This window comes from Myotis brandtii, unplaced genomic scaffold (assembly GCF_000412655.1).
Source record: "Myotis brandtii unplaced genomic scaffold, ASM41265v1 scaffold115, whole genome shotgun sequence".
Classification (NCBI taxonomy): domain Eukaryota; kingdom Metazoa; phylum Chordata; class Mammalia; order Chiroptera; family Vespertilionidae; genus Myotis; species Myotis brandtii.
Window position 1 is genome coordinate 6,132,854 of NW_005353967.1, and position 19,993 is coordinate 6,152,846.

The following is a 19,993-nucleotide window of genomic DNA, read 5'->3' on the forward strand; positions in this document are numbered from 1 at the left end:
GAATGTCTCAAGTCATAAGTGATAACTCAGGTGATAGAGACACATTTCCAGTCACAAATGATAATTCAGGTGACACAAAACGTTTTCAATAATATGATAACTAAAGCTTTGGAGGAAGAAGGTTTTCGGTATTAATATAATTCAGGTTATAGAGAAAAAATTGAGGTACTTGAGAAACAAAATCCGAGGTCATAAATAGTAATTCAGGTAATAGAACAAAATATTTTCAATCATAAGTAGTAACTCAGGTCATACAGGAGGAAGGTTTTCAGTCATAATGACAACTCGGGTTCTAGGGGAAGAATTTTTCAGTCATAAAAGGTAACTGGTGATAAAGCAAGAACGTATTCAGTCATAAACGATAACTCAGGTGAAAGTAAAATATTTCCAATCATAAATGAGAATTCAGGTGACAGAAAACAAAATGTTTCCAGTCTTTGTTTTATAGAGAACAACTGTTTTTAGTCATAAATGATAACTCAGGTTATAGAGGAAGAATGTCTCCTGTTCTCAATCAAAACTCAGGTGAGAGAGAAGCAACATTTCCAGTCATAAATGATAATTCAGGTGATTATACACAAAATGTTTCCGGTCACGTGATAGCTCAGATTTTGGAGGAGGAAGGTTTCTAGTCATAAATAACCCAGGTCTTGGAGAACATGATGTTGTCAGCCATAAATGATAACTCGGGTGATAGAGGAAGCGGGTCTCCTATCATAAATGATAGCTCAGGTGACAGAGAAACAGCATTTCCGGTTACAAAGGATAATTCAGCCGAGAGAGGTTTTCCGGGAGCCTCGTCATGGTGACAGGAGTCACAGCCAGTGCCCCCACGAGAGCCATCGCTTCCTTCCTGGGCCTTGAGCGGTGCCTCCCATGAGGAGGCTGAGCCTCTGAATGGAGGCCTCGCTGGCCTCGATGGCAGGGGCACGTCCTCGTCACCTTCAGTCCTGGTGTTGTTCACTGCCCTGAGCCATTTCCACAGCAGGTGAGCAGCTTCGCCCCGAGTGCAGGTGTGACGGCTGGACTCAGCGATGCCCGTTCTTGCTCAGAGCACAGGGGTGGCAGTGTGGGGGCTGCTTTCCCCCTGGGAGGTGGCAGTGTGGGAGCTGCTTTCCCCCTGGGGAGCCGGTCATCTGCTTTAGAAGCTCTTTGTATCCCACTCCTCACTCCCACAGGCCACACCTACTCAAGGGAGGCTGGGGAAGCGAACGATCTGGGGTGGGGTTTGGGGAGCACCGTCTCTGCCATGATCTTGCATCTCCACCTGCTTCCAAGCCACCTCATCTTTCCCAGGGTTAGGGCCATCAGCTCATCACGATAGCGCCCAGGGCTACCAACCCAGAGTAATTTTCCCAAAGTTAGGCACTGGCCTTTCCACGCCTCCCCTCAAAAAGTATAGCCCTGTGCCAACTCCCTCTGGCCTATGCAGAGAGGCCTGGGGTCTCCTCCGTGGCTGGGCCAACAGGAGCTGGTGCGGCTAGAACAGGGGTGGGCAAACTTTTTGACTCGAGGGCCACAATGGGTTCTTAAACTGGACCGGAGGGCCGGAACAAAAGCATGGATGGAGTGTTTGTGTGAACTAATATAAATTCAAAGTAAACATCATTACATAAAAGGGTACGGTCTTTTTTTTTTTAGTTTTATTCATTTCAAACGGGCCGGATCCGGCCACGGGCCGTAGTTTGCCCACGGCTGGGCTAGAACCTCGTACAGTTGCAGCTCCCAGGAGTTGAATGTGGTGCGTCCCCTGCCCCATGGGTCATTAGGATTGACACACTTGTACAGGTGCAGCTCCCAGGAGCTGAATGTGGCACGTCCCCTGCCCCATGGGTCATTAGGATTGACACACTTGGCAGTCCGGGCCATCCCAACAGTGGGTCCGAGCCTGGGGATGAGAGCCATCCTAGTGGGGAAGGCCAAGTGGAACCCTCAGAAACCAACCCCACATGAGGGGCAGCATGCGGGGGGTACACCTATTCTCAACGTTCACTCACGACCTGGCCCTGCAGAAACCAAGGACCCTGGCAGGACCACAGACGCCCTCAGGCTTGGCTGACCAGTGGTTTCCTCGGCATGTCCCTGCCCCTCATGGCTGCAGTGCCCCAGGGGACTCAGGTCCATGGCTCGTGCCCACTAATTTGGAGGACTCAGAAAGGACCAGGTGTAGTCCCACACACATGGCATCCGTGGTGCTCACGCTCCCCTCCCTTGAGTCTTATGACCCTGTGGACTTGCTGGGGACAGCTCTCTGGTCTGCATCACCAGTGGGGAATGAGTGGTCCAGCACAGGAACATGGTTACACCCACCCCTTCACAAACCTGACTCTCACAGGCAGGGCAGTGGGAACATCTAGCCTTGTCAGGCCTGTGCATCTCAGGGATTGACTGCATCCCAGAAGGTGCCCATGACAAGCCTGCGCAGGTTCTGTGTCCTCGCCTGGGGCCCCAGGCATGACCCCTTCTTCATACCTTGGCCCTCCCATCTCAAGCAGAGGCCTCCTCTGGAAGGACGCGTGGGTGTGGGGATGGCCTATGTCCCTTCTCTCTACACAGGTCTGGTGAGCTAGGTCCTGAGGAGGCAAATTCCCATGCCCTGCCCCACCCCCTCCCCTGCAGACACACACACACACATGCAAGCTCATGAACAAACATGGCTTGTAGGGAGGATGGAGGGACTGCAGGGCCTGAACAGGGACACATGGCCGGGCTGGCCACCTCTGCTGACCATCTTTCCATCTGGGGCCTTAGTGAGCCCTGAACTCCCTCCATCCCATCCCACAGAGTGGTGTCGCCCTCTGGTGGCCCATGGGAAGATGTGTCAGCTGCACCCACAAACCCCTAGAACCCACTTTCTGGGAAATGGGTCTAGGTCTGGTGAATGTTACCAATCCCCCCCCCCATACACCCCCAAATCTCTCATCCTCTGCTGGCAGAGCCTGGGCTCTAAGGCCCTGTCCACCCCATCTTTCTGAGCTTTCTTCCCCATGCCTGCCTCCCTTGCTGTCTATCTCATTATCCACAGTGCCCCAGGCCCTCCCTTTCCTCCCCAGACCCCCTCCTTCCACCTGGGTACCTGGACATTGGTCATTTCAGCAGCAAACCTGTGAAATGAAGTTGTTTCATGGTCCCTGCCTACTCCTGCCCCAATACTAGGGTGTGGAGCATCCCACCCCCTTCTGTCCTGGTACCCAGACCCCACCTTACCCCATTATAGGGTCTTTAGGAAGCCACAGATGGCAGATGGCACAGAGTGTACCATGGCCTTGGGGGTCCTCCACCGTGCAGCCTGAAACCCTCCCCACAGCTGTGTGTGCAGTTCCCATAAAACAGGCACAGCCTCTTCTGCCTTTATCCCCAAAGCATAAAACAGGCTAAAAGTTAAGTAATCGTGTGAGCAAATTTTAAATAATATTCAGAGCCTGGGAGAGATAAGAGAAACAAAACAAGAAAATTCTGGAAAAAATACACAAGTTTTAATACTTTAAAAAAGCTATATAACAAAAGGTAACACGTTCTTTAAAAAATGTGTACAAAACACTAATATAAAATTTATTTTAGCGTGAGATAAAAGCAAAACATAATATTCTGTGGAATATACCAATTAATGGCCAGTTGGTTCACATCTGTTAATGTGAATTTTCACTTGAACTGTGATAACGCTACTGAACTGAATGCAGGGAGAGGCGCTGCTGCACCCTTGCCTGCGTGGCTGAGGGGCGTCTGATAGGCGTTCGGAACATCGAGGACTGCCTTCCCACAAGGAGGCCACGTCTGACTGCTGTGAAGAACACTTTACCTAGAATTTTTTCTTGATTTCTGTAACACAGGAATAGCTTTTCCTCATGCATGAAACAGTCTTTGCAATGTCTGCACTAAGTAAAACAAGCTCACTGCAGGTAGCAAGTGCCACCTTCTATCTTGAGTGATTTTTACATTTTTAATGCTATGACCAGATTCTTATTTACGGCAATGTAATTTCTCTTTTGTTTCTCTAACCTATATTAGTCATCATTTTTAAACAAAATTTGTAAACATTTTGTGTCCAATCAACCGCAGGCAGGATGAAACATATCTAGGCAGTTCTTTACAAAGAGATAACAGAACTTGAACTATCTCCCTTTAAAACAGTGAAAATGACAGGCCACCTGCCTTCTAACAAGCATTTTAAAATATATAAATACAGCACTTTCTTTTCACAATGCTTGGCCCTGCAGGTCTATGCCACGTTGGACAGGTTTCTGGGGAAGTGACCTCACTGGTTTCATGCATGATTTGAAAACCACAGGCGGGGAGCCCCGCTCAATCAATCACAAGAGGAAAGCTTCTCTCTCTCTTCAAACTGCTTGTCCACCGCCAGAGACAGGGCCTGGAGGAAGCCCTCGATGGTGACAGTGGGAGCCTGGAAGGATAGATATGAAGGAATTGAGGGGTGACCCTTGCCTTTGAGGGCCACTGGCAGCATTCACCCCTTCCACAAAGTAGACGCCAGAGAGGCAACTCCGGGCAGCTGTTCTGAGTGAGCTGGCCCAGACCCGAGGGGCATGAGCACCTCTCGGAGGCTTGGATGTGAGCTCTGGATGTGCTCGAGCAGAGACACACAGCATGGCCACCTCCTCCCAAAGGGCTTGGTGGGGCCCCACCACTAAGGCACCAAGGCTAGCACCTCCTAAGCCCCAGGAGCCTGTCCCTTTAGAAACTGAGGTAAAATAAGGCAGCTATCCCAATGGCATTAAGTGTGACTCCTAACAAGGCCACACACTGCTGGACAGTGGGTGGTAAAGAGAAAAGTACCCAGAGGTGGAGAGTGGCTGTGGAAGACTTACCTGAATGTACAGAGCATGAGCCAGAAAAGGGAGTTTTCTTAAGACACGGCCACTGAGGCCCTCACTCTTCCTGTGAATGTAAGCCAAGTTTGGGGATGTCAAGTGAACAATTGTGTTTTAGGACTGGTTTTCCTACCCATCTCTGAACGTCCCTTCTCCCACAACCCCTCGAGGAGTCCTCAGCTACTGCTCCAGGTGGGGAAGGGTCCTTGCTGCCCTGATGTGCCACCTACAGGCACTGCTGTGCTCAGGGACCCAACGCCTGCCCAGCGGCATGGATTACCTCATATCTTTATTAATTTTTGTACAAATTTCTGAACTGCTCCCCTGTTTCATCTCATCTGGTTTAAATTTCTTCAACAGATAATCCAAAAAAATTCCCTTTAGCCCAGCTGGTGTGGCTCAGTGGTTGAGCGTTGACCCATGAACCTGGAGGTCATGGTTCAATTCCTGGTCAGGGCACATGCCCGGGTTGTGGGCTCAATCCCCAGTAGAGGGCGTGGAGGAGGCAGCCGATCAAGGATTCTCTCTCATCATTGATGTTTCTATCTTTCTTCCTCTCTCTGAAATAAGGTTTTTTTTTAAAGTCTTTAAAAAGTACTATTCCTGCCCTGGCCAGTGTGGCTCAGTTGGTTGGAGCACTGTACTGTGCAATGAAAGGTTACCAGTTAGATTCCTGGTCAGGGCACATACCCAGGTTGGGGGTTCCAACCCAACCAGGGCGTGTATGAGAGGCAACTGATCGATGTTATCTCTATCACACCAGTATTTCTCTTTCTGTCTTCCCCCTCTACTTTCTCCCACTCTAAAAGTTTAAAAATAATTATATTATGCTATCCCTTTATTCAAAACCTTCCACACGCCTCACGACCTCAGAATAAAGTTCAAACTCTGGTCAGAACTCAGAAGTTCTCCGGAATTGGCCCTTGGCAGTGTAAATCACCTGAGGTCCCTGCACACACGGTGCCTGTGGCCTCGCAGATTTCTCTCCAGTTTACCCTGAATTCTAACTGTCCTTGGAGGCTCTGCCCCATTTCTCCACCTACCTTTGATCCCCAAAGCCGTCTGAGAACTTAGAAGCTCTAGCAGCCCTGGACCAGGAACCCAGGGCTAGGGGGCTCCCGAAGCTCCCCCGGCCTGTGTATGATGACTTGGGGTTCAACTCTCTATCTTCTGATCCCAAACCCTGACCCCAGATGGCTACAGTCAATTATGACTCCCTATTAGAACAGCAAATGGACTTTTCTTGGTTACAAAAATTAGGTCCATTCGCACCTTGAAATTTCACTCAAAAGGAGGCTCAACTTTGACACGTTGTTTTCAATGAAGCCAATCATCTCCAGTTCTCGGAGGGTCAGCAGCTGCTGGCGAGGGTATATGATCTGACGCTGGGAAGATAGGGGCAGGATGCATATGTCAGCAACAGGACAGCATGGAAAGAGCAAGCACATCACATCTTATAAAACGCAAATGGGCCATTTAACACGCACAGCTGACCGGGAAACAGGCTGGTTTCCCCGATCTCTCGCCGGTGCCCGTGAGCGCACACGCACACTCACTCCTCCCCAACACACATCTCCCTGATTCTTCAAACAAAGGCAAGAATACAAACACCAAAACACGTCTCAGAAACCAGCAGTGACCCAGCCTCTTCTATGCTTTTGGCCAAAATGTGTCCTCACATGTCACGTGTCAACATGGAAGTTCAGTCTGATATTTGGTTTCAAGGACATGACACAACCCACAGACGGCAGAGCTGGGCTTTGGAGCCAGGACTTTGCCTTTCAAGGAGGGTCTGTTTGAAGTTTTTAAGATAAGACTCTCATTTGATAGAATGACACACCCAGGATCTGAGTCAGAGTGCACCTTGTAGACCACAAGCCTGCATGTTGGATGTTCTTTGCCAAGTAGCCACACTGGGCTGTCAGACTGCCACCACTGAATGAATTTCAACATGAACTGTTTTGATTTGGGAACCAGGGGAGAGAAGAATGAAGGAAAGGCTTCCTCCACACATTTTGGAGGTTTGATGAGGGTCGTGGGTAAAATTAAGAGGCAGGGTTTGAGCTCGATGTATTTTGACCCCGGCCTAAGTGACTGACTACCTCAGGCTCCCTTGCAGCCTCCCAAGCTGCCCCTGCAACCCCTCCATTAACAGGCACCGTCCTGCAGGCTTGTGTGAGATGGCAGACCTCAGGCTCTTGACAGAGAGGGCACAATCACACATCAGCCTTCAGGACCAGCCTAATCTCCACTGCAGCATTGGAATACCCTAGCTTCCTGTAATCTGTGTAAGAACTACCCCTGCCCACATGCTCAGCTCCACTTGGCTGAACCTTAGAACATCCCTGGATTCACAGCTTGTAATCTGTGTAAGAACTACCCCTGCCCACAAGCTCAGCTCCCAGAAAAAGTTCGTGCACTTGGCTGAACCTTAGAACATCCCTGGATTCACAGCACAAGTGTGAGTACGACACCCCACTGAGGGCACTCGGCGATCTTCAGCAGGACCCGCCATCGCACTGGCTGCTTAGCAGCAGTACTGTGCCACAACACTTCTGATGGCCACTTGGGGTCTCAAGTCAAAGCTCCCTGGGACCTCTCTGCCTCTCCCACTCCCCAGAAAAGTGGGATGGAATGTGCACACCAGGACAGTGCTGAGCCCAGCTCTCCTGTCCCTGCCACAGAGGCTGTGTCATCCTTGTTGAGGATGTTGGGGTTCCAGATCCATGGTGCCAGGAGGTGGCTGCAAGGTTGGGGGGTGTTGATTCCACCCCATCAGTAATTACAATGATGCCTTACTATGATCACCATGTAAATGCCCATTTGTTAGCTGGCTTGGTTACAGCCCATGTCCTCCCAGTGCCCAGAGCTCTTGGCACCAGGCACAGGTCAGGTCCCTGTTAGACTGAATTATGAGAGACTGTGAACATTGCTGCCTTCACTGCTATCACCAGAACACGGGACCAAAGGGACATGAACACCATAGCCGATAACAGGCTGTGAGCGACTTGTCTAGTCAGGATGATTCCCCGTGAACCAGGGCCTCCTGTCAGATGACCTCCCTGTCAACCAGGGCCTCTACTGCTCTTCTTACAGGGGAGGAAAATGAGGCCCAGAGAGCGGATCACTTGCAAAGGCCGTCAGAACCAGAACTTGCCAGGAATGCTGACCACAACCCACACACCTCCTACCCACTCGTCGCCTGCAGGTAAATCAAACAACCATGATGATCATTTTGTGCTAAAAGAGCAAAAATATTGAGTCAGTGGCCATGATTGACCATTAATGGAACCTGCCAGATATAACAAACTGAAATTTTCAATCTAAAGAAATGGTTAATTCCTTGTCAAAATACCTTACTCTACCAGGTATATTCAAACTATTTTAAGCTATGTCCAGGAATTATAAAAATATAAAAAATCTACTTGTTAGTAAGAGGAAAAACATCAAAGCACCTTCATCAGTTCTTCCAAACAAGAGAGGTAGATTTTGAAGATGGCTGCCGCAGAGGGGGGCCCGATATACTGCCTGATGTCAGCCCTGTCCACGAAGGCCACGTCGATCCTCTCCGTGATGTTGGAAGTGGTCAGTATTACCACGTTGGAGTGCCTGGAGGCAGAGGAGCGAGGACCAGTCACCCCATGCCTGTGACTCCCTACCCTACACAGGGATTGTCAGGAGCTGCCTGCAGGCTCTGGGCACTTAGCTGTCGTTCAGCTAGCTATCCTTCCTATCCCAATACCAGCCCATGAAGCCTCCTGAGGTCCTGCAACTCTTGAGCTCCTGGTCACACACAACGTGCCAGGCCCACTCTCTGGGGACCTATGCTCTGGTCACTTCTCTGCCCTCTGGAAAGGTCTCCTAGACACCTGCTGGTTGTTCCCTTACTCCTTTCAATTGTGGTAAAGGTCTAATCTCTGAGGGCATCCCTGACTGCTCCATCTCTGACCCCTCCCCCAGTACCTACACCCCGTCTGCCTGGGCACAGCATACAACTGCTCATCACACAGCTATCGACAACCATGGAGCAGACTTAAAATCTCCTTTACCAGCTGCTTTCCCCTCTAGCTTCCAAATTCCAAGAGAGCCACCATTGCCACTCTGCTCTCCGACCTAGGCTGGCACAAATTGCCCTGGGAGCATGCTTCCCAGCCTGGTAGGCTTGAGCACAGGGACAGTGCTGCCTTCAGGGACCGTGGTCAGCATACAGATGGTTCACAGGCAGCTGTGTGGCCAGGGAGCCCCTAGGAAGATCAGCTTCACCTGGACTCTGGCAACAGGCGTGCAGCCCTCCGAGGGTGAAGAAGTCTGACCTAGACTGGCACAAATTGCCCTGGGAGCATGCTTCCCAGCCTGGTAGGCTTGAGCACAGGGACAGTGCTGCCTTCAGGGACCGTGGTCAGCATACAGATGGTTCACAGGCAGCTGTGTGGCCAGGGAGCCCCTAGGAAGATCAGCTTCACCTGGACTCTGGCAACAGGCGTGCAGCCCTCCGAGGGTGAAGAGGGCGAGCCAAACAAAGGCAGGGATGGGAGTTTGACATGCTTGCTGTACAGGCTTGTAGCTAAGGAGCAAAAGGCTGTACCATATAGCTTAAGTGTGCAGTGGTTATGCCATCTGGGTTTGTATAAGTGCCTCTATGATGTTCATTCAACAAAATGACCTAACAATGCATGCACCCCCATCGTTAAGTGGTACATGACTGTAGTACCTTTTAATTTGATCGATTTGGGTCAAGACAGCGTTGACCACACGGATGGCATCTGAAGGCTCAGTGCCTGCCCTGCAGGCATTGCGGGAAGCTGTGAGGCTCTCCACCTGTGGGGACAGAGCAATGGAAAAAAATTACAGCACTGGCCCCACAGGGCAGCCACAGAACATGTCAACTGAGCAAGTGAATGAACAAATGAATAGGTGTCAGGTGTCCGGGTGTGCCAGGAGCTTAACATGTGGCATGGCAAGGAGGACAGGGCTACATGAGACAGCGACCGCCTGATGGAGGCTGGGCTGAGCCAGGAGCTGGCTGTGCCCTGGCAGCAGTAAGAGGTGCTCAGTCTTGAATTTCCTCCACCACAGGTTTAATGCCTGAACATGCCTACCTCGTCAATCAGGACGAACACCAGAGCGTCCTTGTCATCAATCAGATCCTGGATCTTCTGGAACATCTTAGTTACTAGCTTGCCACTCTGGAACCAAAACACTCAGTGTTGACTTGTACTCATCATGCTGCCTGGTGCACACCTGTCCCCACCTGGCATCACTCTGACCCCAGGTACCCCTGCCATTTCCTGACAGCCCTCGGAGAACTCCCTATATCAGAGGAGCCAGGTCTGCAGGGGTGGAGGTAAAGCCAAATGCCCTCTTTCCCTGCCTCATGTGCCAGGACACTGACACTTGAGCCCATGGACTCCTGTCCAGGGCCACACGGCTCACCTGTCGTGCTTTCTTCTTATTTCCCCTTCCCCAGCTGTCCCCACGACTGGGAATGAGATGAATCATGGGTGCCAAGATGCAAACCAGCCAGACACACTCCTTACGGACACTCCCTGTCCCCACTCCAACCTACCAGAAGGGCTCACTGACAGGGCTGCCTGCGGCAGAGCACTTCAGAAGTGAGGGATACCTGTAATGTCACCTTGTCCAAGCCCCTCAGTTCACAGATGGCAGAAAAAGGCTCAGAACTCTGAGTGCATGCTCAGCTGAGGGGTGCAGTCCAGGTTAGAACTCAGGATGCCCTCCCTCCTCAGACAGTGTTGACAGTCAAAGGTCTGTTGTACCCAGGCTTTCAGGCCTCACACTATTTCCAAGTGACTGCTTAGCTCTGAAAATTTCTTCTGACCACAAAGTCAGATGCACAGAAAGTCTGCCTAATATACAGGCCATCTTTTCAACTATATAGTTGACAATCCAGAGAATTAATACTTACTTCTGAAAACCACTTAGAAAAGAGGCTGTGGCTATTTATTTCAATTAGTTGGCCATACCGGTACCTAGGATGATTAAAAAAAAAAAGGAGTTAAGACAATTACTTTACAAATTAGTCCTCTGGCAACCCCAGTGGCAGCACTTTTGCTCATTAAATACAACAGCTCTCAGCTGCCCAGTGTGGTGAGCATTACTAACAGGTCATAATTACTGACAAAGAACTGAGGTACCTACTAGTCTGTATACTAAATACTATGAAAAATCTAAAGGAATGCAACCAACAGTTCTGGTTGAAGCAAATGAAGTTTTTCAAACTGAATATCTTCATTTGAATTAAAACAACAGTAAAATTCTTCTCATTTTTAATCTACTTATAATTTATATTTATTTTTTAAAAGTACTACTGGTACTAATAAGCAAACAAATCTAAACAAGCATCAGAAGTTTTGTCTGGCACTGAATATTTTTTCCTCCTTCCACAAAACCTTAAAGACTGTGACAATTTATTTTCCAGCACAAATTCTAGCACCGTGGATACTCAGATGGCAAAAAGTGAACCTTAACACACAAACTGAATGACATCAGCACTAATCCTGCAGCCACTCAGGAGGCAGCTGAGAGGTCTGACACACTTACTAGTAGTTCTGACTAGAATCGCACAGGAAACCAAACTGAGGCAGGATAGGAGTTGACTCCCAGGTCCTCTCCAGTGTCTTTCATGTTGAAAGTCCACAGAAGGAAAAGAATTACTTTCAAATTTAAAAAAGAGACTTTCCATTTAAAAAAAGAAAAAAAGACCACTTACTAATTCTGTTCACAAAAGAGAGGAGAGGGAAGACAGACAATGAAACAAAATAAAGACTGGGTTGAATATCAAACAGAGTTATACATTATCATATTTTTGTACAGTCACGTATGGTTTAATGAGGAGATACATTTGAGAAATGCATGGTGAGGCGATTTCTTCACTGTGAGAGCTTTACAGAGGCACTTACACAGGCCTGGGTGCACAGCCCACTGCACACCTGGGCTCTGTGGTGCAGCCTAGTGCTCCTCTCCTGGGCTATTAGCCTGTACAGCCTCTTACCGTGCAAAACAACAGACGATTAAGTCAAGCACAAGAGAAAATGATGCAATCAAGAGACTTGGTAAACACGAGATGTATGACCTAGCAAAACACCACACACATACATACACACTGCACTGTTTTACAGCAAACTCTTTTTATAAGTAGAAAGAGTACATTGTAAATAAAAATAACAAGTATAACAACAAAAAGGATACACACTAAATACATAAACCAGTAACATAGTTGTTTATTATCATTATAAATATTATGTATTGTACATAACTGTATGTGCTGTACTTTTATACAACTGGCAGCTCAGTGCGTTTGTTTACACCAGCATCAGCACAAACACGTGAGGAATGTGTTGTGCTCTGATGTCATGATGGCTTCAATGTCACTAGGCAATAGGAATTTTTCAGCTCCATTATAATCTTACGGGACCATCATCATTTATGCGGTCGGTTGTTGACCAAAAAGTAGTCATACCATGCATGACTGTACTGGGAAAACTTCTATTTCTTCTAACAACATTTTCACTCTATGGTGTTTTAGGAAACTGCCCATAGAGATCTTTAAAACACAGATGCATTTCAATATGTCAAGACAAAGGCCAAATTGCTAAGCATAAAATAAAGGGTTGAAGGGTTGAAATAAAGCAATTTCCCTATGAAAAAATACAAAACACTTCGAAAAGAAAGTAGATATTTAAAAGTAAATCTCATAGAATTCCATTTTCTAAAGCCAAATGGGAGTAACAGGTACCAGATTTACACTGTGCCTTCACTAACTAGACTATTGGACCGCATAAATGAAGCTACATCTATGAAGGGCACTGGACAACAGGCACCAGAGGACTGTGACCTGAGAGAAGGGAAATAAATTGGCACTAAAATCGTCCGGTTCTCTGTGTGGAGAAGACATAGGAAGAACACAACCACGGGGCTGAATTGAGGAGACAGAGGACAGAGTTTAAAGAGCCTGAGGCGGCAGAGCAGAGGTCCAGAGGGCAGGAAGATTCTCAGAAATAAAGCACCAGAAATCATCCTGATGTTCCCTCAAGTCTTTACTGAACACTTGGATATCTATGAGCAGGGAAATCCATGAGGCTCTCCAGACCTATGAGCTAAATGGTTTCAATGCTCACACAGACTGGCTGTGTTCAAGTTCCCAACAGCCAAAGTGGAGAATACTTGTTACTCATTCAAGGTGTTCAACTGAGACCCCAGGAGGGGCCCACTGGAGAATTAAAACTAGACTCACCTAGACCTCTCTCTAACAAAGCTTAAAAACAAACCTCAAAAGGATCACAACAAATCATGAGTAACGGAAATGCCTATCAGAACAAGACCCAACAGCCTTTGGAGAACCCAGACACTTCAGACCACAATGTCTGCATTCCACCAGAAATTACCTGACATGCCAAGAGCAAAAAACGTGACCTGTAACCAGAAGAAAAACCAGCCAATAGAAAGACTCAGAAATAACAATTATGGATTTAGTCAACAAGAACATTAAAACAGCCGAAACTGGTTTGGCTCAGTGGATAGAGCGTCGGCCTGCGGACTGAAAGGTCCCAGGTTTGATTCCGGTCAAGGGCATGTACCTGGGTTGCGGGCACATCCCCAGTGGGAGATGTGCAGGAGGCGGCTGATCGATGTTTCTCTCTCGTCGATGTTTCTACCTCTCTATCTCTCTCCCTTCCTCTCTGTAAAAAATCAATAAAATATATTTAAAAAAAAAAGAACATTAAAACAGCTATTATACACTTGATCAAGGATTTTAACAGAACATAAAAGTATAAAAGGAAACAAATGGCACTTCAGAGAGAAAAAATTCACTATCCGAAATGAAAATTTCTCTGAATGGAATTAAAAGCAAATTAGATACTGTGGGAAACTATCCCAAGTGAAACACAGAAGAAGTTTAAGACCTGAAAAAACAAAAGTGTACCAGTGGCCTCTGGGATAATATCACACAGTCTAAGATGCAAATTAATAGGCTCCCAGAAAAGGGGCCGAGGGGAGACTAGGAAAATTAGTTGAGAAAATAATGGCCAACTATTTTCCAAATGTGATGAGACCATAAATTCCAAAACAGACAGAACTCAAGGAGAAACAGACAAATCCACCATTAGAAGCTTGGCCATTCCTTTCCAGTAAGTGACAGAACATCAGACCAGACAATCAGCAGGGACATCAAGTACCCGGAGCTGACATCCATGAAGCATTGCACCCAACAAGAGCAGAAACACGTTCTTTGAAGTGCACATGGAACAGTCTGTAGGACAGACCATGTGCTGGTCACTAAGCAAGTCTCCATAAATTTAAAGAGATTGAAGTCATAACTCAAAACTATGTTGAGTATAGAAGAATTATTTTACAATGAAAGAGAGGGCCCTACTATTCATGTAAAGTTATTAAAAAGACAGCTTATGCTATTATAAAGGAAAAGCAGGGAATCTCATTCCCGCTACTCTCCTCTCTCAAATCACCAGTTACCTGCTTGAAAGTCGAATGGTCAATTTCTGGGCCAAGGCTCTACACAGGGATGTTTTTCCAGTTCCTGGAGGACCTGTAACAAAATTTAAGCAAATACATGTTTAAGTCAGTGTTGTGACAAATTTCTTAAAACAACAGCAGTTGCATTTTCCACAGAATACAAAATAAGAAGGTGAGAGTTCAATACCATGATTATTACAAGCACTGCTTATTAATTCACAAAGAAGTTTGCTAGCAAAGTGCCATAAAATATTACCACTACTGTACACTTTAAAAGTCTTTTTTCCTAATTTGAATTTAACTTGTGCTTCTCGTCTTAGCTTCCACTGCCCGATACAAGCCCTGCTTCCGGGCTGAGGGGCTGGCTCAGCTCTCTGAGTGAGCACTGCATTTCCTGGTCTTTGTCTTCACTGACACCCTCCTTGTCCCCACATGTCATCTATGAAATTTACTTTTTACGGCATCTTTCAAAAGTCAAACCCAGCCCTGACTGGTTTGGCTCAGTGGATAGAGCGTCGGCCTGTGGACTGAGGGGTCCCGGGTTCGATTCCAGTCAAGGGCATGTACCTTGGTTGCGGGCACATCCCCAGTGGAGGGTGTGCAGGAGGCGGCTGATCGATGTTTCTCTCTCATCGATGTTTCTAATTCTCTATCTCTCTCCCTTCCTCTCTGTAAAAAATCAATAAAATATATTTTAAAAAAAAAAAAAGTCAAACCTACCTTTCTTGCGTTTCATCAGGACTTTTAGGCACTGAAGCTTTCTGTGTCTGCAGCCCAAAGCAGCACCGTCTTTCACTATGGCTATTTCTACACAGGCCTGCACTCCATACTAAACCAGAGGATGAATGAAGGCAAGGACCCTTGATTGTACAGCCTCTTGCTCTGTGTGTCACCTAACATGCCTTGCAGAAGTTCTGAGGTGACCAATGTAGAAGAACAAGCGCATCTAATAGAAAATGCTGGTACATTCAACTGATTTTCTGCAAGCATTTTCAATAATGAAAAAGGAAATATACAAGTTCTAAATGAAATAACTGAAATATTATTGATTGCCTACTCTGAACCTGGTATCAGGATAATGTGCTGAGGTATCTGCTATTTAAAAGACACTTTTTAAAAGGTGTATACAAATGTACAATCTTAACTGGTATAAACAGGCTGGTTACTCTGAGCTCCTACCTCATTGTAATTTGGAAATGCTAGATTTCTTTCCATCCAGGGCTAAGAAAAATACCCCCTATCTTTCTCTGAGAAGAACTAGAGAAAATTTCTGTACTGTAAAGTATGGTTTTGCAGCTTACTGCTCACAAAGCAAAGCTCTAAGAATGCTACAAAGAAATACAAGGCAATTTCTTTTCCAAGGAATTTATGATCAGTTGGGGGAAATAAGAATTAATTGAAATGTTTAATAATAATATAAAAAGTCACAAGGCAGTAATTGGGTGGCTGCCAGACAAAGGGTCAAGTAACAAATGCCCAGAGTAATGTCAGCTGCATCAGCTTCACGGAGAAGGAACATTCTAGGACAACTCTGGCTCCACCAGAACAAAACTGCTGTAACTCCTCCCAGAAGGACAAAGGTACAAGTAAAACCTGGCATCACAGTCTACCTTGTCAAATGCAACCTCGCATGCCTTACCGTGAAGCAGCACCACCCGGTTCCAGGTGATGAGATTGCTGTCAACATTCCTGTCTGAAAACAGTAACGCTGTCATCACATAATCGAGGAGCTGAGTGAAGAAAGGAAAATGCAGATAAAGAGGCTAACAAGCAAAGGTTCCCACTCTGTGTGCTCCTGCACGAGCAGCAGGGACAGGAGCAAGGCAGCCCTCCAGAGACGCCACAACCAGACGCTTCCTGGATACATCACAAGCTTTCGTTTTAGAAGGTAACTTAAAGCAGAAGAGGATAGCTGCTGGCTATTACTATTACAAGCATAAAGGATAAACAATATTTGAATGCCTAGATTACACAAAATAACTAAGGGACTTGTCAAGTAGGACTAAGCTCCTTCCTCTGGGCTGACACAGCAGTAGGCAAGCACACAGCACACTTACTACAATATAACAGTCAGGACTCCCTCCTCTCGCCGTGGCTGCCCAGAGCAGCCTGGGAGGCCAGGATAAAGATTTCCATTTACTTGCTCCATTCTGCCAACCTGCTCTGTCTGCAGTGTTCCCCTCAGCCCCCATGATTCCTGAGAGTGAAACCCCACAGAAGCTGTCTTCACATTTGGCACCCTCCCTCTTCCCCCGCAGGGGATGCCCCAGAGACAAACTCCACGTGGGAGCAGCCTCAGAGGACAGACATCCAGGATGTCAGCTGCTGGCGGGCAGTGGCTCCCAAAAGCTTACTCGAGTCAAAGAGCTCTGAGTTGTTAGCAACACAACAGTGACTCTACTTCAAACAATGGGGTCTTTTGGGAAAAAAAGTGCAACTTACGTGAGATTTGACTTCCACATCATACACCAGGCTGTCCCACAGCCCGTGGAATTCAGCTGTGACAAAATGATACAAAAACTTAACTTTAGGAAGCAAGCATTACACCTACCAGCTAGATCTGCCCTGAGCCACCGATGCTCTCCCCTGCTCCACACACGGCATGCTAAGATTCTGATTACAGGGAAGTTAAATTTTTAAAAACTGTCTTAAAATTAAATATGTAAAATAAATGTCAGCTATGTAGGATTTTTGACAGGTAATTAACTGGGTAAGAGTTACTTTTTGTCATGTTGTTACATACAGCCATCTTTTGTGGACCTGCGCTTTCCACAACATAGACTCTAATCCACCACTCTCCCTATAGGTCAATGATGGCGAACCTATGACACGCGTGTCAGAGGTGACACGCGAACTCATTTTTTTGGTTGATTTTTCTTTATTAAATGGCTTTAAATATATAAAATAAATATCAAAAATATAAATCTGTTTTACTATGGTTGCAAATATCAAAAAATTTCTATATGTGACACGGCACCAGAGTTAAGTTAGGGTTTTTCCAAATGCTGACACGCCGAGCTCAAAAGGTTCGCCATCACTGCTATAGGTCAACACTTGGGCAAGGCAGACCAGCGGGTCTAGTCTAGCCATTAGGACATCAGGCATAAAACTAGATGACTAAGTTAACCCCAGGACTCTTCCTACAAGAACACATTGGCTAGTCCACGAATAAGCATCGAGACAGTAGGAGGAAGGAGTGGTCCAGCAGGACTGACTAAGTAGGCAGGAAAGAAGAGAATGGTCCCATTCTCAATGAACATCATCTGTGAGGATCCAGTGTAGAGGAACTCTCTACTTCCCTCTTTTGTGATATACTTTCCATTTCATAAGATATAAAATACCTTAAAATCCTACAAAACAAATCAACAAAAACCTCTCTGGTTAGCTGACTTGGAAAGTCTGAGATGTATGCTATCCTCTGACCTTGTGGACTCAGCATGCTCTAACTACTGTTGCTATCACACCTACCTGCGGGCAGAACCCAATGATTTGCTGCAATTATATTTTCTGTCTCTTCTTCCAAATTTTCACTGGTGGGGCCATCTTCATTTAGGTGGAAGATGTGAAGTGCAATAGTGCATACACTCAAATCGATGGGCTGTGATGAGAAGGAAAATCAAATAAATCTACACAAATGGAAAAATCACTCGCTTTTCAATTCTAATATCCAATTTGAATCCTAAAGTCCAAAAATAAAGATTGGTCGGCGTTGGTGGTATAGTGGTGAGCATAGCTGCCTTCCAAAAATAAAGATCGAAGGTGATGTTAATAGAAAAAGTCTATTATTTCAGATTCAAAATTAGCTCTTTTAAATGTGTTTATCCCTCCCTCCCCTTTTGGTGTATAACAGCTATTTGAAAAAACAACTTTATTGTTTTTATAATTATAAAAGTAACACACTTGTTAAAAATTGCAATTACAGAATGAAGAATGTCTAAGTTACCCAGCATGGCTCAGTGGTTGAGCGTCCACGGTTAGATTTCAGGTCAGTGCACATGCCCGGGTTGCAGGCTTGATTCCCAGCATGGGGCGTGCAGGAGGCAGCCGATCAGTGATTCTCTCTCATCATTGATGTTTCTATCCCTCTCTCTTTCTCCCTTCCTCTAGCTGAAATCAATAAAAACATTAAAAAACAATATGTCTAAGTCACCTACACCAACCTCATAGATGTTAGCCTATAATACATCCATACATATCTGACCCAAAATTGATTCTATCCCAGTTTTCTACCCATGCTTTTCCCAGTTACTAGAGCTAGGAGACATTTTCCATTAGTAGATAGAAATATCATTCTCTTTCATGGTTATAGTATATTTGGTGTGAATATGTCAGACATTTAACCAATCTCTAATAAAGTTAAAATATTTTGATAGCTAAGGTGGTCTGGTTTTGGAACCAGTGTGCCCATGAGGCCTTCCTGACTCCCCAGCATCCAGACAATTGCAGAGGAAGCCCTTTCTTCGGAGGGTGGTTCTGAGTTCATATCCTGGGAGTCACTCCTAGAGCCATAGCTAGAGCCTGCTGCTCTCCACAATCTATCTCGCGTTCATCTTACGTTACTCAAATGTTTCCCATTATCTAAAAGATTAAAAATGGCAGCACAGTAAGTGAATGTTGCACGGACATGCTTACAGGAACAAACTGGAATTACAACTAAAATACAGAAAAACTTCCTGAATAATCAACGGAAAACTCGCTGGAGAGAACCCTGATACCTGAGGACCAAAAGTGGAGACTGCATAGAGACTGTTGGAGGGGTGGAGGCGCAAAAGGGCTGGCTGGGCGCCTACAGACAGCAACTGAAGTTCCGGAGAGATATCTCAGCCGTGGGGGGTTGCCACTGAGAACTCTGGGATCTAATCCCCAAGCTGGGCCCAGCAGAAAGCACCAGAACTGAGAAGGGTAGTCACATAACATCTGGGTGTGAAAAGCAGCAGGGTTGCTGTCTGCCAGGGAGTGATGGCTGGGAATTCAAGCATCCTCTTAAAGGGCCAACACACAAAATTCCCTGTGGAGCCACCCACCTTGTGCTCCGGCAGGGAGGGCAGAGTGGACTGGAGCTGTGTGAGCAGAAGCCAGGATTGGGGACTCAGGGGTTAGAGCTCAGAAGGCAGACACCCCTGGTTTCCTGTGCTGAGTCATTCCCTCACGCAGTGGAAGACACCTTTCTCACACAGACACTTGCTATTCAGGCAGCTTTGCCTGGGGGGAAGACAGTTGACCCACCCTATTGGAAACACCTTGCCCCAAGGCCACTTAAGAGACTAAAAATAATAGCCTCCTGGCAGAAGCAATTACCCCACCCTATTGAGAAAAAACAACAACTCTAGACACCCCTGAGGATGATTGCCTGGGGCAAATCAAGTCGGCACCCTATCAGTTGGTAGGCAGAGGCTGTCTCTGGAGGCTTTGAGTCTTTGCCTGATCTAATTAGTCAGAAACAGCATTTGACACTGTCCTACACTAGAGATTGAGAGGTGTAGCAGATCTACCTAATACCTAGTCACAAACCCAAACAGGCAGCCAAAATGAGGAGACAAAGAAACAACCCCCAAATGAAAGAACAAGAGAATTCTCCAGAAGAAGAGATAAATAAAATAGAGATAAGAAATTTATCTGAAAGAGTTCAGAGTAATGATGGTAAAGATGCTCAACAGCATGAGAAAAGATAT

The 19,993-nt window shown here is 46.5% G+C and overlaps 1 protein-coding gene across 1 annotated transcript in view; it reads right to left on the reverse strand.

The window, feature by feature from the left end:
- Window positions 1–3,507: 3,507 nt before the first annotated feature.
- TRIP13 (thyroid hormone receptor interactor 13) overlaps window positions 3,508–19,993 on the reverse strand; it is a 23,747-nt gene continuing 7,261 nt past the window's right edge. The window contains exons 4-14 of the mRNA XM_014550453.1: window positions 17,790–17,919; window positions 16,764–16,819; window positions 15,961–16,051; window positions 14,322–14,394; window positions 10,756–10,819; window positions 9,929–10,015; window positions 9,541–9,647; window positions 8,285–8,438; window positions 6,102–6,214; window positions 4,827–4,896; window positions 3,508–4,402 (exon numbers count right to left, since the gene is read on the reverse strand). Coding sequence (XP_014405939.1) covers window positions 4,307–4,402; window positions 4,827–4,896; window positions 6,102–6,214; window positions 8,285–8,438; window positions 9,541–9,647; window positions 9,929–10,015; window positions 10,756–10,819; window positions 14,322–14,394; window positions 15,961–16,051; window positions 16,764–16,819; window positions 17,790–17,919 — 1,041 coding nt within the window. The 3' untranslated portion in view covers window positions 3,508–4,306. The remainder of the gene's footprint in view (window positions 4,403–4,826; window positions 4,897–6,101; window positions 6,215–8,284; window positions 8,439–9,540; window positions 9,648–9,928; window positions 10,016–10,755; window positions 10,820–14,321; window positions 14,395–15,960; window positions 16,052–16,763; window positions 16,820–17,789; window positions 17,920–19,993) is intronic.